We start from the raw sequence: 14,216 nt of genomic DNA, 5'->3' as shown, positions 1-14,216 counted from the left end.
AAAGCTGATCTCCACAGTGTCAGTGAGTGTAGGCTACAGATGTCCCATCACACAGGACTGACAGGAGGTGGAGGAGGTGAAATCAATACAAAGTGAAGGAGCCCAAGAGAGCGACACCGAGCTAGAGGCCAAAGAAACTTGATTTTTTTTAATACATTTTCTACTTCCGCATTTGTGTGGAAAACAATCAATTTATAAATGATCTGTGAATCTGTGAATTTCCTCAAATAAACAGATTTTTCTAACAGTAATAGACAGAATGAAAAGTACAGTAGTGCACTCACTGTAGGCAGTGAGGCCCAGACAAACCAAACCAACATTAAGGAACTAGGTGACAAAAGCCGACTGTTGCATCACCTCACATTACCTTGATCTTGGCCAAAAAGTTCTGGAAACACTGCAAAAAGTACAGACAACAGACCAACAGACACCTGCGTGAGAGGAAATAACTCTCCATACCAGCAAGCAATGCTGGTTGGTATACACCATTCAAAAACCGAAAGACTGTCAAGATTTAAGAATCTAGATGGTCAATTGGCACATTAACAACACAGCCCAATGTTAAAGGACCAATGTTAATAACCGTGCGCTATCTAACAATAACGCAATTAATTATCAACCTTTTCTGCTTAAGAGCTCAATGGCATAACAATAGAAAATGTTACCTTGACCCTCTTGTGTAAAGCACTTTGTTTACTTTACACACTTCCATTTTTCTTCTCGTGTTGCTGAAAAAGATCCTCCTTTCTGGGTTTTTTAAGTGTTCCTCGGATTAATTTCAAGACTCTGGGAAATCGCTCTTTCCAATTGGCAGCCCTTAAACTTTGTAATAGTCTCCCAGCAAGCTTGAGATCTCTGGACTCTGTGGAGTCTTTTAAAAAGCAGTTAAAAACCTTCCTGCTCAGATATTTGGGTAACATATAGTGTTTTTATGTTTTAATGCTGTGTTTTTATCTGCTCTCACTTTTTAATTTATCCGGGGTTTATTTGATTTATCTGTTTCTATTTTATTTTATTTTGATTATGAAGCACTTTGTGACTTGTGACTGCGAACAGTGCTATTAAATCAAATTTGCTTGCTTGCTGAGCTGAACTGCAAATTAGAGTGATTTCATTCAGCAATGAGCTCTGCCAACTTCGACGATGATTCATGATACTGAATCATCCGAAAAAATCCCGTCAAAGGCCAACGAGGCAACGGTGCAGAATCATAGACTGTATATAAAGATGGGCAACATGACATCTCCCCCAAAGTGAACCCTTTCAATCTTGATTGCCTCTTTGTGTTTGGCTGCAGTTTAGGTCATAAAATCCTCGCCTCCATGCTAGTGAAGGGGATATGGGCCGAACTAAAAACTCAAAGTACACATCAAATAAATTCTTCCCAAAGATGGTGTCTGTCACTGAAAGTAGTTCTCGTCACCCCGATGTTTGTTCAAGTCATCGTTTTCCTAATGAGTTGGGTTTAAACTAGTTCTTTAATTCGACAAAACAGGGATTTTCCGCCGTGATTGACAGCTGTGTGTGCCAATCCGTGCACTTGTCTTCAATTGGGCTGCTCGTAATTGGTCGGATGGGTTTTTGGCAGGAACTCCCCCACCATGGAGATCACTACTGTGCAAACTCCGGCTCTGACTGATGTGACCAGAGCAAGATGGCAGCGACCATATTCGAGATATTTTAGCATCACTTAAGTATAGTGGGGGTAAGTGGGGACACGTCACCCATCTTTAAATACAGTCTGTAACTGACGGCCTGGCATTGACCGATGGTTGACCATTGACCTGGTGTGTCAGGGCCCTTACATGTGTCAACCAAAGAAAGACGCTGAGGGTTACCAGTAATCAGAGGTCACCTTAAATCACGTTTTAAGATACTTTGAAAAATTGCCCCTGGAGGTAATGTTTAGGCAACCTCCTCATATGTTCACAACAGCATTCCTATCAGTGTTACATAAGTTTGGCTATTTTTGTGTGCTTGATGATGGTATTACAGAAGCTAAAATGTCAACTCCTGTATAAAACAATCAAATCTACTAGACAGTAAAATATATCTTGGCATCTCAAAATTGGCATTAACTTGTTATCTTAATAACTTTGGTGTGTTTGTTCTCCAGGCGAGCCAGAAGACAAGACATCAAACATGGAGACCCTGCCAGTCAGTGCTGGGACACAGAGGACAGTATGTAAACTTTGTTCTCGTAAGAACTTCACTCACTTCTTGAGCAAGTTTCCTTTTTTCTCTGCGAGTTGTAAACACACATCCAGCGAACAGATAAATGAGTCACTTAACAAGTCACTGGAGAATACCTGCATCAGATACCTTTCTTTAAAAGCAGAGAAAAGACTCTTGGATCAATAAGTCTTGTTTTCTTTAGGTCTTGCTGGGGGACGTGTGGAGGAGAGGGTCCTGTATGGGGTGCAAAGCAACTCCACCTTCCTCGAATGTATTCCCAAATCTCAGCAGGCCCAGATCCGGTGGTACATACAGAGACCTGGAGCTGAGCGCAGGGAGGAGGTCAGAGAGTGCACTCATCGACACACACGCCACCCAAACATAAATTACCTCTCTTACTCATTCCTGTCCATCCTTCCCTCTGTTTTCCTTCTCCACTCTCTCTGAAGTCTGACGGTGGGCCTTTTTGCTGTCTTTGACTTTACAGTACCTGAGGGGTCACATTCTCTTCATGCCAGGTCACAAAACAAGGAAGTTAAAGGGCCAAACACAGACGTTTGTCACCGTAAGAGTCTTACATAAGAACTTCAAAACATCCAGAAACATACTTGACTTCAACCTCACCGGCTGTGAGGTCTGAGCCTTGAACCCATCAGCAACTGTTTGTACCACAAATCACGCTGCTGCAGGTCCTGCTTATCTTGGGGAGGATAAAAAACAGCGCTTTGACGCAGAAGATATTATTCACAGCTTATATACAAAGTTAAATACCCAAAAGTCGCATCCGTTGTGGAATTATAGGTAATCAGGGAGCAATCCAAGGTCTCACTAGTTCCTTGTGTAAGGTTCGTATTGTTGTTTATGAGTGTCCAGGGTGTTCTGAAATGTTCTGCAGCTCCTCTGGAAGGTGAGAAATGACTTAAACCAGGCCCACATGAAGAGATGGGATGAGACATATTTATCTCATATGAAAAATAGAGAGGAAAGGAACATAAGAACTGCATTTAACCTTTTTTTTTGTCATTTTTTATGAGGTAATCATGCTGGAATGCAATGCTTTCCCTGAGGGCTACACTAGGTTATTAAAGGGAAACTAGTTTCTTTCAATTATGCTCTGAACAGAGAGACTGAGTGGTGGGTCAGAAAACAAATTCAGCTCACTTGAAATCTTTGCACACTGAGTCCATTTTTTGTCTTATGCCTCTTTTAAATCCATCATCCAACAAACCTTTTATACCCCTTTACTACCAAAATTAGCCTGCATGTGGGATTTTTTTAACACGGGTAGACTCGCTAAATATATGCAATAGACTGCATTCCCACTGCCAATAGCAGACCTGTGAACACCGCGCTGCAACAGACAAGTTGGCTTTCCGACAGCTTGTGTGTGCGGGTTGTTTCGTTGGTGTGTCTGTGCAACATCACAGGCTTTATATTTTCAATTTGTCCGTCCGGATGTCTATTCCATTCCTGTAGAAGAAGTCAGAAGAATTACTTCCCGATTCATAAAATAGCTCGATCCACATGAATGCAGCAAAAGCATTACTTGAAAACTCAGCAAGTGATAGTGTGCAGGAAATGGCCATTTTTAAAGTCATTTTGGAGGGTGAATCTGCAAAGCTGCTGCATTTTTTAAATTTATTTACAAAACCATTAATAATGTACACTTTGATTTTTAATAACTGTCATTGCATAGGACCAGTCACTTAAAGACTCAGGGTCTGGGAGACAGGATGGTGGACACAGAGTTAAATGTGTTTGAGGTGTGGAAAGGAAGTTGTTGATGATGACACTCGTCTCCTGAATGAGACAACGGAGACCTGCTTACTCAGCACCTCTGTGACCTCCCCTCCCCTATCCAAACATATAAACCTTCCTCCACCCACTGCGAGTGGCCCGCTTACCACTCAACCCACTCACTCTTCCTCTCTCTCCCCACTTCCCGCTACACTTATTTACTCCCACGACTGGTCCCCTGTCCTCTCTCTCAGGGGTGAATGTAAACACACTGACAGGTGCAGAGGCCACTAAAGACCCATGTGTTCCTTTAACGGCCTGCACAGCACAAAGCCGTGTGTGTGTGTGTGTGTGTGTGTGTGTGTGTGTGTGTGTGTTTCTTTATGATCCCCCACAGCAGAAATCAAAACAGAGCGCTCCCTGGGGACAGCCATGTGTTTTGGGGTAATGAACACAATGGGGTGTTTTCTGTGTTTGTGTGTATAGGCATGAAATGATATGTGACCTATTGTACTCAAGACAAAGTGATGAGGGACTGAATGCAGGAGTTCTTCCTCCCTCAGGACTGTCATGTGATAGACACAGAAGCTAAAAAAATACAGCAAAATGTGTCTGATATGATGGTTCAACAGCAAGTTCACCTGTGTTTATAATGGCAGGATGTTGTTGGCTGTGTTAAAATATGCACCTTAAATTAATTTAGAATTTTTTTCTAACTGTCTTCTGCCAAAGAAAAAGGTAGAGAGAGCCACCACCTGGTCTTACTGGAAGTCCAGTAAAACATTTTCTGATAATGATAATTTAATTAGGCTGTTAGTGGTTGATAATTTCGACTCAAGCAGGGATTTACGGCCAAGAAACACGCACGCAGTGTCGTTTTGTTGGCCTTGTTACTTTGAAGACATTCAAATAGCTTTCTTGCGGTTGAAGCTATTGGATACTTCATCCAGCACATAACTTCACTACATTTATATGACAGCTTTTGTTACTTTACAAATAAAGATTTTTTAATAAAAACATAAGGTTTTATACAATGTGATGTTTTATCAGAAATGAAATTACCAGACAGTTTATACAAGCACTGCTTTAACAATTAGTTGATTAATCAATCAGTCTCTTTGCAGAAAATTAATCGCTTACTACTTTGGTAAATGTCTTTTTCAATTTTTTAAATATTTTTGATTTTTGGGGGTTATTTTCAATTTTGATATTTATTTCTTCTTTTTAGCTATTTTTTGAGTGTTTTTTTTATTTTGAAGTTCTGGGTGTTTCATCTTTTTTATAATTTAGATTTTTAATGTGTGTTTTTTTTTTAAGATTTTTCTGCACTGGGTGCTTTTAGTTTGCATAATTTCAGTACATTTGCCTGATAATACTTACTTTACTGTACGTACAATTTTTAATGCAGGACTTTTACTTGAGGTGGAAATTCTGTTTTTCTTATCAGTTGTCTCTTTCTTATTACCAGACTCGGGTTCACTGGCAGCCTGATTACCTGCATTTTACAAACTTCAACTTGATTTGCTAGAATAACACCAAAATAAGTTTATCATTGTTTTTAAAAAAATATTCTAGTTTCAATATGAATTCATCACACAGCCCAACAATAGTGGCCCTTATAGCACACATAATGATGTCTTTCTGCAGGACTTGGTTGTCTTCCAGCTCTTAAAGCTGGACACGTGGTTTTGGAGCAGGTGATCTCTGAGGTGTCTGGCTCATTTCAGCCTCTCACTCCCTGTGTTTTCCTCCCTATTCTGTTTCCTTCTGTCTGTCATCCCTTGTCCTCTTCTGTCCCTCAGCCCCCCTCATCAGTCCCACCTTAATCTCTCCTCACTTTATCCCTGCCTTCACGCTGCTTACTCCGTCTACTTTGTTTCCTCTTACTCTTCCTGTCGTCTCTGTAGTTTCCCACAGTCTCTTCCCTTCTGCGTTTCTCTCCACACTTTGTGCCTCCTGATGGGTTTTGATAAAGGCATCCTGGACCAGCTGCTCACAGCACCTGCAGCCAAGACTTATTCTCATCATACACTCACACAAACACTCCCTCTGCGTGTCCCCTCGTAAAAGTCAGCCATTTAAGATGTGAGCTGGAAGAGATTCGTCTGACTTACTCACAGCATGTTTGTGTGTATGCATCTGTTTGCGCCTGCGCCTGTGTGTGTGTGTGTGTGTGTGTGTGTGTGTGTGTGTGTGTGTGTGTGTGTGTGTGTATTCACCTCCTGGAGTGTGGAATGTGGGCCCATTACAATATTTGCGATAGAAAAAGGCCCAGATGTTAAATTTCATCTGTAGTGTTTATTAGAACAAAACACAGCCCCTCTGAAAGTTTGGGAAGTTTTAACCTGACACTTAAACTTTTAAACCCTCACCCACATTTGTGCTTCATTTAACTGTTAAAAGCTGCGTTCCATTGGATCGCTCGACACATATACAAATATGCATGCAACTGGCTCCACAAACACAAAATGCAGTACTCTTAAAAGCTGCATTGCTTTTCCTTTCAGGAGTTTCAAGGCTCAAACACAAAGCCCAGATACACACAGACACACAGACACACACAGGTACACAAATAAAGACAGACCATCTGGGTGAATTTAATGTCTGGCATTGCCATTTAGTGACAGATGCTTTGTTTTTGGATGGCAGAGGGGGGCGGCTTCAAAGCCACACAAATAAACGCATAAATACTGATTGAATGATTTAAAACCTTGGTTTTCCACAGGTGGTTATGCAAATCAGTTTTTCAGACCATATATGTAGCAGGGGGTCCCTGTTCTGTTACTCTAGCTCAGCTAAGGGGTCCTTAGTCTAAAAAACAGTGAAGACCCCCCGATTTTAAAAATTGCATAATATCTCTGCAAAGGCATTGCATAAATGAGATTTTCTGTTTTTAATATATATCCCATGTGTTTTGTCAAGTCAGTCGAGTGTGTCGGGAAACGAGAATGTGATGGGAGGCACACCAGTAAATCTAATGTGAGTTAGGGTCAAGATCCAAAGGCCCGGGGGTCTGCCTCTGGCTGGACAACACATCATCAGTGTCAGACCTGGAAACCACCACACACACACACACACACACACACACACACACACAGGTTCATAGAGAAGGATAAACAGGCAAATATTGCTGTTTTTCTTTATGTAGTTTCAGCCTGGGCCTCCTTCTGTAGCTTTCTTATCACTTACACCTCTGGGGGGTCGGAGCGGAGCTGTGGGAGGCATTCTTTTGAAGCATCTGCACATGCAGGACACACACACATTTTCTTGCTCTTTGTCTGTCCTCACACACAGCTGTGTTGTTTTAGGCCCTGACAGCAGCCGTGCCACCTGATGAATCATGGTGGATGCTAAATGAAAAGAGCGGACCATAAACATTAGTGCACTACTTACCCTTAACGACAAGCACATGCTCGTGCACACACACACACACACACACACTCTCTCACCAACATTTTGTCAAATACCTTCTTTGACCCTTGCTTATTGCTTGCACTCATCATGCATCTAAAGATCTCTCCACACCACATAATGACCCCTGGCTCCCCCACGCTGCATTAGTGTGTTGGTAACACTCACCACACCCAATTCAATATGTTTCCTGTTTCAGGGGTCATTACCATGTTTAACGCACATTGGATACAAATCAGGCGTGAAAATGTATGTGTGTAGACAGGGTGGCAAGTATCAAGACGGTGTTTTGCAATGAGCACTCGCTCTGATTGATTGTTTTGGGGTTGAGAGACACTGAATTTCTTGACTTCTTGCAGCAGAGCTTTGGAACTTGATTCAGGAAAACAAAAATTGCAAAGGCAGTTGATCAAAGAAACATTTCACAGAATTTTGTGTTGAATTGTGTATAGGGCTGTCAAACGATTAATTATTTACAATGGCAATTAATTGCAGAATTTCCATAATTGCGATTAATCACATTTTTAATAACATTTTCTATTCCATTTTTTGCATTTCAAAACAGTTAAAATCAGATGACATGACAGCATAAAGTGGGCATGTCTATAAAGGGGAGACTCATGAGTACCTACAGAACCCATTTTTATTCAGATATCTGGAGGTCAGAGGTCAAGGGACCCCTATGAAATGGCCTTGCTGTTTTCCATCGTCAAATCTTAGCCTAACTTTGGAGCATTATTCTGCAGTTGCCAGAAGTAAACAGCTAATGCTAGGCTATAAACAAACTATGCTATCATCGTATTGCTGTTAGGCTGCACAGCCGTGTTTGGCGCAGTTTGTCTGTAGTCTCATTTAGCCACTTGTTAGCAACCAGCTATTTATGGATTAAATAAACGAATGCGTTTATTACGGACCTTAATCGCATCACGATTACACGTTAACGCTGACAGCCCTCACTGTGTTCTGTCTGGTCAGCCTGAGCTTGCTCTTTGTGATGAAGCACTCACATGTTTCTTTGTGTCTCCCAGGTCAGGCTGGACGATCGTGTTGTGCACACAGACCGAGGTCTCCTGATTCGCTCCCTTCACGCCTCTGATGCTGGTGTGTATGTCTGCGTAGCTCAAGAGCACACGCACTTCACCCACACTCTCCTCCGTCTCACGCTGCAGCTTGTCTCACATGGACAACTGGATGGGAAGCCCAAGCCCAGTGAAGACCCCGTGGTGGAGTCCCGCCAGCGTTACAAAGACTACCTGAGAGTGATGAGCTCTCCCTTTGGCTCTCTGGAGGAGTACTGCGATTCACTGTGGCTGGAGAAGAGGCCGTCGAGGGTGCGAGGACGAGGCTTGGGCGGTGGCAAATGGAAGCATATACAGGAAATGAGGAAGAGCAGGAACAGAAGACAACACAGAGAGAGGGAGGAAGAGTGGGATAAACAGAAGCGAGGGAGGGTGGTGAGGACAGCACAGCAGTGAGGAATGTGGTAAGAAAAAAAAACATCCAGAGTTAGCCGTCTGTATTCTAGGTTGGATTATGTAGCAGAACGAGATGCAGAACTGCAAAACTGCAACAACAGATCGATCCACGAGGAAGCAAAATCTAACTCAGAGTTAACGGTTCACACTGTGAAAAGTTAATTTTACTTTAAAAAATGTCGGAAATGGATTCCCTTGAAAAATGTAAATATAACTATCAGTATTAAGTTATGTTAACACAATATCTAATTTTCAGGTTTACTTAAAATTTAGTTGTATCTACTTAATTTTCTGAAGTTGTTGCAACTTAAAAATGACAAGTTCAACTAAATCAATCTTTCTAAGTTTTGCAACTTCAGTAAGCCAAGTTTACTGAGCTATACTTCTGTAATTCTGCTTGTTGCAAACTAGTTAGTCATATTTGTATTTTCTGAAACATGTTAAGAAAACAGAACTCACAGATCTCCTAAGTTGTCTATCCTATCATTGTCTAAATCCTCTTTGTGATAATCAAATTAAGTCAGACTAATTTGGTTTACTTAAGTTGTTAACTCTTAGAAAGAACAAGTTAATTAACATTTTTAAGTTGCAATAAATTTACAAAATTAAATAAATTCAACTAAATTTCAAGTAATCTTGACACTTAGATATAAAGTAAACATAAATTAAAATTCATAGTTGTATTTACTTTCCTTTTTTTAAGGCAATCGGTTACCAAGATTTTACAGTGCAGTTTGTAGGATTTAGACATTGATATATGGGCAGAAATGGAACATAATATCATAAGTAGGGCTGTACCCAGTTATGCCTGTCAAATGGTATTTGGCTGCTCTATAAGTCTATTTTTTCCATATAAAGTTTTAAAATTTGAACAGTGTGACAGCAGCATTCAGGTAATATAGTTAACAAGCTAACAGCGCTGACAATGGGTCGAAATATCCAACAATAGTTTTTGTTGACACTAGATATCAAACAAAATCTAGAGACTGCAGTTTATTAACTTGCTGTGAGCTGTAATCTCGCCTCTTTTTTTGTTTTGTTTTTTTGGGACATTGTTTTTATTGAACTTTTCAGGATCCACAAACAATACAATAATCAAAAGTAAAATAAAGGGGAATCAAAATGGGATTGATGAAATCATTATACATTTTTAAAAAATAAATGAACAAACAGACAAAAAAGTTAAAATAGAAGAATAAATAAGTAAACACTTTTTTTTTTTTTTTTTTTAAATGATGGTGACGGAGTACGGGTTTGTCCATATTTCCAGGAAGTCACTCCAGGCTTGCCATGTTTTTAAAAAATCTCTGCGGTGTATCTTTTACATTATACGTAATCTTTTCTCACAATGGTTGAGTTCATTTATCTCAACACTTAAAAGCAGAAGAGCAGTCTCTGTCCCTCTGTGCCAGGTATCTCCTCCATGTCACGTACTGCCCAAAAAAAAACCCAAAACTGCTCAACTTTAAGCAATCTCAGTCAGCTGAGTGCTCTCTGATTGATGATTTGAATCTCCAACTTTAAAGGGCAGTCCTCAAAATAAGTATGTTTTCTTTTGTGTGTAATCACCTCAATATAACAACAATGTTTTTGTATCCTTGGAATAAACCTTGTCGATAGAGGTCGCCATGCTACATCGCCATGTTTCTACCGTGGCCCAGAACAGACAAAGCAAACACTGGCTTTAGAACGAGATGGTTGAGAAACACTTATTTGTAACCTAAAACTGCTTTATTAAGTGCTTTTACCAGTTTAAATTACCTGGTCTGTTTGTTTCGGAGAGTAAGAGACCTCTGCAGATAATTCCACTCCCAGTAAAAATTCCCCAAACGATGAACATTGAAGGCATTTTAACCGGGAGAAGTTTCAGCTGGTTGCAATCTTCAATCCTCTCCACTAGATGCCACTAAATCCTCATAATCTTACACACTGCTCCTTTACTGGGGTGTGAAAGACTAACCCTGAAATATACAGTTCGAGAGTTTAAAATAAAATGATTGAATTCTACAAGCAACTTCAATTAGTACTGGATCCTAAAATGTAATTTCATTAATCTCGCAGCCACAGTATGAATACAAATTTCGCTTGATTTAGAGGAAAGCAAATTGCCTTGGATAAAACTGAAATTATTCCTTTGTCTTGTTTGCAGATGACGTGTTTAAAAAAATAAACAGACTGAAAAACTGATTATTGCAACGTATAAAACTGTTACTTTTGCATAGTCATCCATAGATTTATATTTCAACAGCTCTGCCTGAGATAAGCTGACCAGGTGACGGTTTGCAACAAGACTTGTCTTTCCTACAAAAATAGTTTCACAACAGCACAGACAGACAGGATAGAAGTGGAAATCTCATGATGTTGAAACATATAGTTAAGTAGATGAGACTGAGAAAATTGATGTGGTGACAATGCATTCATGTTGAATGACTGTAAATATTTTTATAACCTGTACAGGAGATACAGCATGCTCAATTTAGTCTCATTACTGATTTGTATTGCTATAATGATAATCATGTATTATGTTTGGGTCAACAAAATGACCTATTTTTGTACAAACGTTTCATTCTTATATACTGTAGGTTCATAGATGTTTTCTTTATTGCTGTTTTTGGAAAATTATTTAAATAAATGTGTCTTGGAGCCACTGTTCCCTGAATTACTTACAGTTTGCAAAGAGATAAATTCAATACAATTATGGAAAATCTTTTACTGCAAAAGTGCTGTTACAGTCAAGCAAGCGGATTGAGAACGGGTTAGAGTTAGTTCAGCTGAGCCTGTCCTGATATAGCAGCACAAGCTCCTGCACACTGTATACAGATGTCAGAATGATTCAGGACCAGCTGGTGTCTTGTTCAGTGTGTGTGTGTGTGTGTGTGTGAGAGAGAGAAACCATAAAGTTTGTGATCAAGCATTTTGCAGGTTTCCTAGAATAAAGCGATAAATCTGTAAAAGCGTCAACATCCATTTTATGGGCGTGAAAAGCAAAGCATTATGCAACCCAATGTGACGTGAATAGCATTATTAGACTTCCATAATAACGTAGATAATATCATACACAGAGCTTGGATATAATGCTGACAACAATATTGTATGGATCTCTCAGTGAAAGACGTGAGCCACGGGAATCCGCTGTTAGTGGAAACCTCTTAAATTAGATTTTGGTGGAGCTGCTGAAAACCTGCAGGTATCACCGGGCACACAACGCATGTGTCCCATTGTAATATAAAGATATTGAAAAACATATCCCTCAATAGCCTTTCCATTCTTTTACTGGTCCCATATATATAGGCCTCCCCCATTACACAAATGGTTTGTTTTTTTTATCACTGAGGCATTTTATAGCTTGACCTCTTACAGAAACCATTATGCTGCCCATTTAATTGTGCATATTTTCCCCTCTAGGTATATATATGTATGTACATATGAACAACAGTCAAGTCTCCCATTTTGTGTTTCTCCACAGTGATTTCTCCATGTTTTGTGTAACAAAGACTATAAATATTTCAAGCTCTTCCTCCGTGTCTATAGTTTATTTATCAGTCGGCTGCAAAGAACAAACAGTTAGGGCTCCTGGATTGTGAAATGACCTGACGGAGGAACTCCTGCTTGCTACATCACCATCTTTTAAAGACTTATTTTTATCGAAAGGCATTCCTTCAATTTCTTTTTTGATTCTTTTTAAGTCTTTTTCAATTCTTAGTGTATAGTTTACTCACTGAGTTACACTGTACTTTACACTGCTCTGTTCGATTTTAAATTCAACCATTGTTTTTATATTTCTCTTTTCTGTTTTTTGCTTTTGGTTTTTTGTTATTTTTTCTTTTGTGTGTGTGTTTTTATTGGGATATTATTTGTAAAGCACTTGGTAACATTGGTTTAATAAGTGCTGTAAGAATAATCTTTATTATAATTGTTATTATTATTAATAAATCTCCCCAAAAAGGGAAATAGCAAGGAAAGGACGAGAACTGATTTAAAACACAACATTACTCTAGAAATATAAAACATGATTGTTAAAACCCCCTTCAAATTAAAAACCATAGTGTAGTTTGTTGGAGAAGCACAGCTGCAAATATTTCCTTTTGATTTATTATTAGGCAAACTCAGCGCTGTTTCTTAAATATTTGTGAATATCAAATTTTCCACTCATACCACTCCTAGATAATTCCTCCCCCGCCCCTCACTTTAATGGCTCTAAAATACTGGGAACTAATTAGTTCACTGATGTCAGAGGAGAGGGAGGAAAATGGGAACAGATAGGGAAACAAAACATTCCAAAAAAAATCAAAAGTGAGATGTTTGAGAGGTCATAACATTTTTGAAAGATGGTGAAAAGGTCAGCTATATCACCTGATTAAACCAAATGGAAATTATCTGCCGGAGCAAATAAATAATGAGCTTGCAGATTCATCTGGCTCCCAGGCAGGAGAAAAAGGTGTGAGAGTTTGGGTAAAATGTCTGAGAAAACACTGATATGCTGTGTGTCCAGCAGAGATCCCACATACTGCACATGTATGGAATTGCTACACCCTGTTAATAGCACAATTTATCAATTTTTCAGACTGCGTGAGGCTACATACCAAGCTGAAGGTGGCAGCAGTCAAAAGAAAGGACTCTTTGTTTAAGATTTTCAGTAACAGGTCAATGATTTAACAAGATTATTACAAAAATTCTATTTGCAGGTTGTTTTTCCATTAATCTCATATTTGCATTAATGCTTTAAGACATAATTGCCCTTTCCTAGAAAAGGCATCTGTGGTCAGATGTTGTGCTTATTCATAAGGAGCTCTTCCCAACATGCGGCTGTGCGTCAGGCAGTTCCCAGTAAGTGAACTGACCTTCACATTTGGCTGGAGACGAATCAATGAGTAAAGATGACTCGCTGCGATAGACAGGCAGACAGAGGCAGAGGGGGGTCGAACAAGGAGAGAGAATTCAGGGAAAGAAACCAGATTTTGCAGAAGGAAGTGCTTAATTTGATGTGATCGGTGTAATGAGCAAGCAGGTCTGCTAAGGACCCCTGTAGTGGTCTTACAGGATACACAGACAAAGACATGCACATACTATACTCTTTTTGTTTTTTTTTTAACTGTCTCCATTTTTGTGGTTTACATGTGTCCAGTGACCCACATGGACACATCGAGGTGGCACAGGTCAGACTGGAGGTTCTCTAATTAACTGATTAAAAAGTGGTTTATCGCAGCGGTTCCCAACTGGTGGGTTGCAGTCCAAAAGTGGGTCACAGGTCCACTCTGAATGGACTGCAAGTGACTCACAACCATGTCAAACTGACAGTCGATTGTTTTTTTTGTTTTGTTTTTGATCCACCCCAAAGTTACATATATATATATATATATATATATATATATATATATATATATATATATATATATATATATATATATATATAGGAAT

At 39.5% G+C, this 14,216-nt stretch overlaps 1 protein-coding gene across 3 annotated transcripts in view; it reads left to right on the top strand.

Annotated features, from left to right (window-relative positions):
* Window positions 1-9,024, top strand: part of sema3d (sema domain, immunoglobulin domain (Ig), short basic domain, secreted, (semaphorin) 3D) — a 43,532-nt gene extending 34,508 nt beyond the window's left edge. For 2 of the 3 annotated variants that reach the window (XM_042495859.1, XM_042495858.1), the window contains 3 exons: window positions 2,117-2,181; window positions 2,378-2,517; window positions 8,352-9,024. In XM_042495859.1, coding sequence (XP_042351793.1) covers window positions 2,117-2,181; window positions 2,378-2,517; window positions 8,352-8,798 — 652 coding nt within the window. In that variant the 3' untranslated portion in view covers window positions 8,799-9,024. The remainder of the gene's footprint in view (window positions 1-2,116; window positions 2,182-2,377; window positions 2,518-8,351) is intronic. The other variant, XM_042495860.1, reaches the window with a different exon arrangement.
* The last annotated feature ends 5,192 nt before the right edge of the window (window positions 9,025-14,216 follow it).

This window comes from Plectropomus leopardus, chromosome 11 (assembly GCF_008729295.1).
Source record: "Plectropomus leopardus isolate mb chromosome 11, YSFRI_Pleo_2.0, whole genome shotgun sequence".
Lineage (NCBI taxonomy): Eukaryota > Metazoa > Chordata > Actinopteri > Perciformes > Serranidae > Plectropomus > Plectropomus leopardus.
The sequence above is the reverse complement of the archived record's forward strand: the minus strand, read 5'-3'. Positions and strand labels throughout refer to the sequence as shown.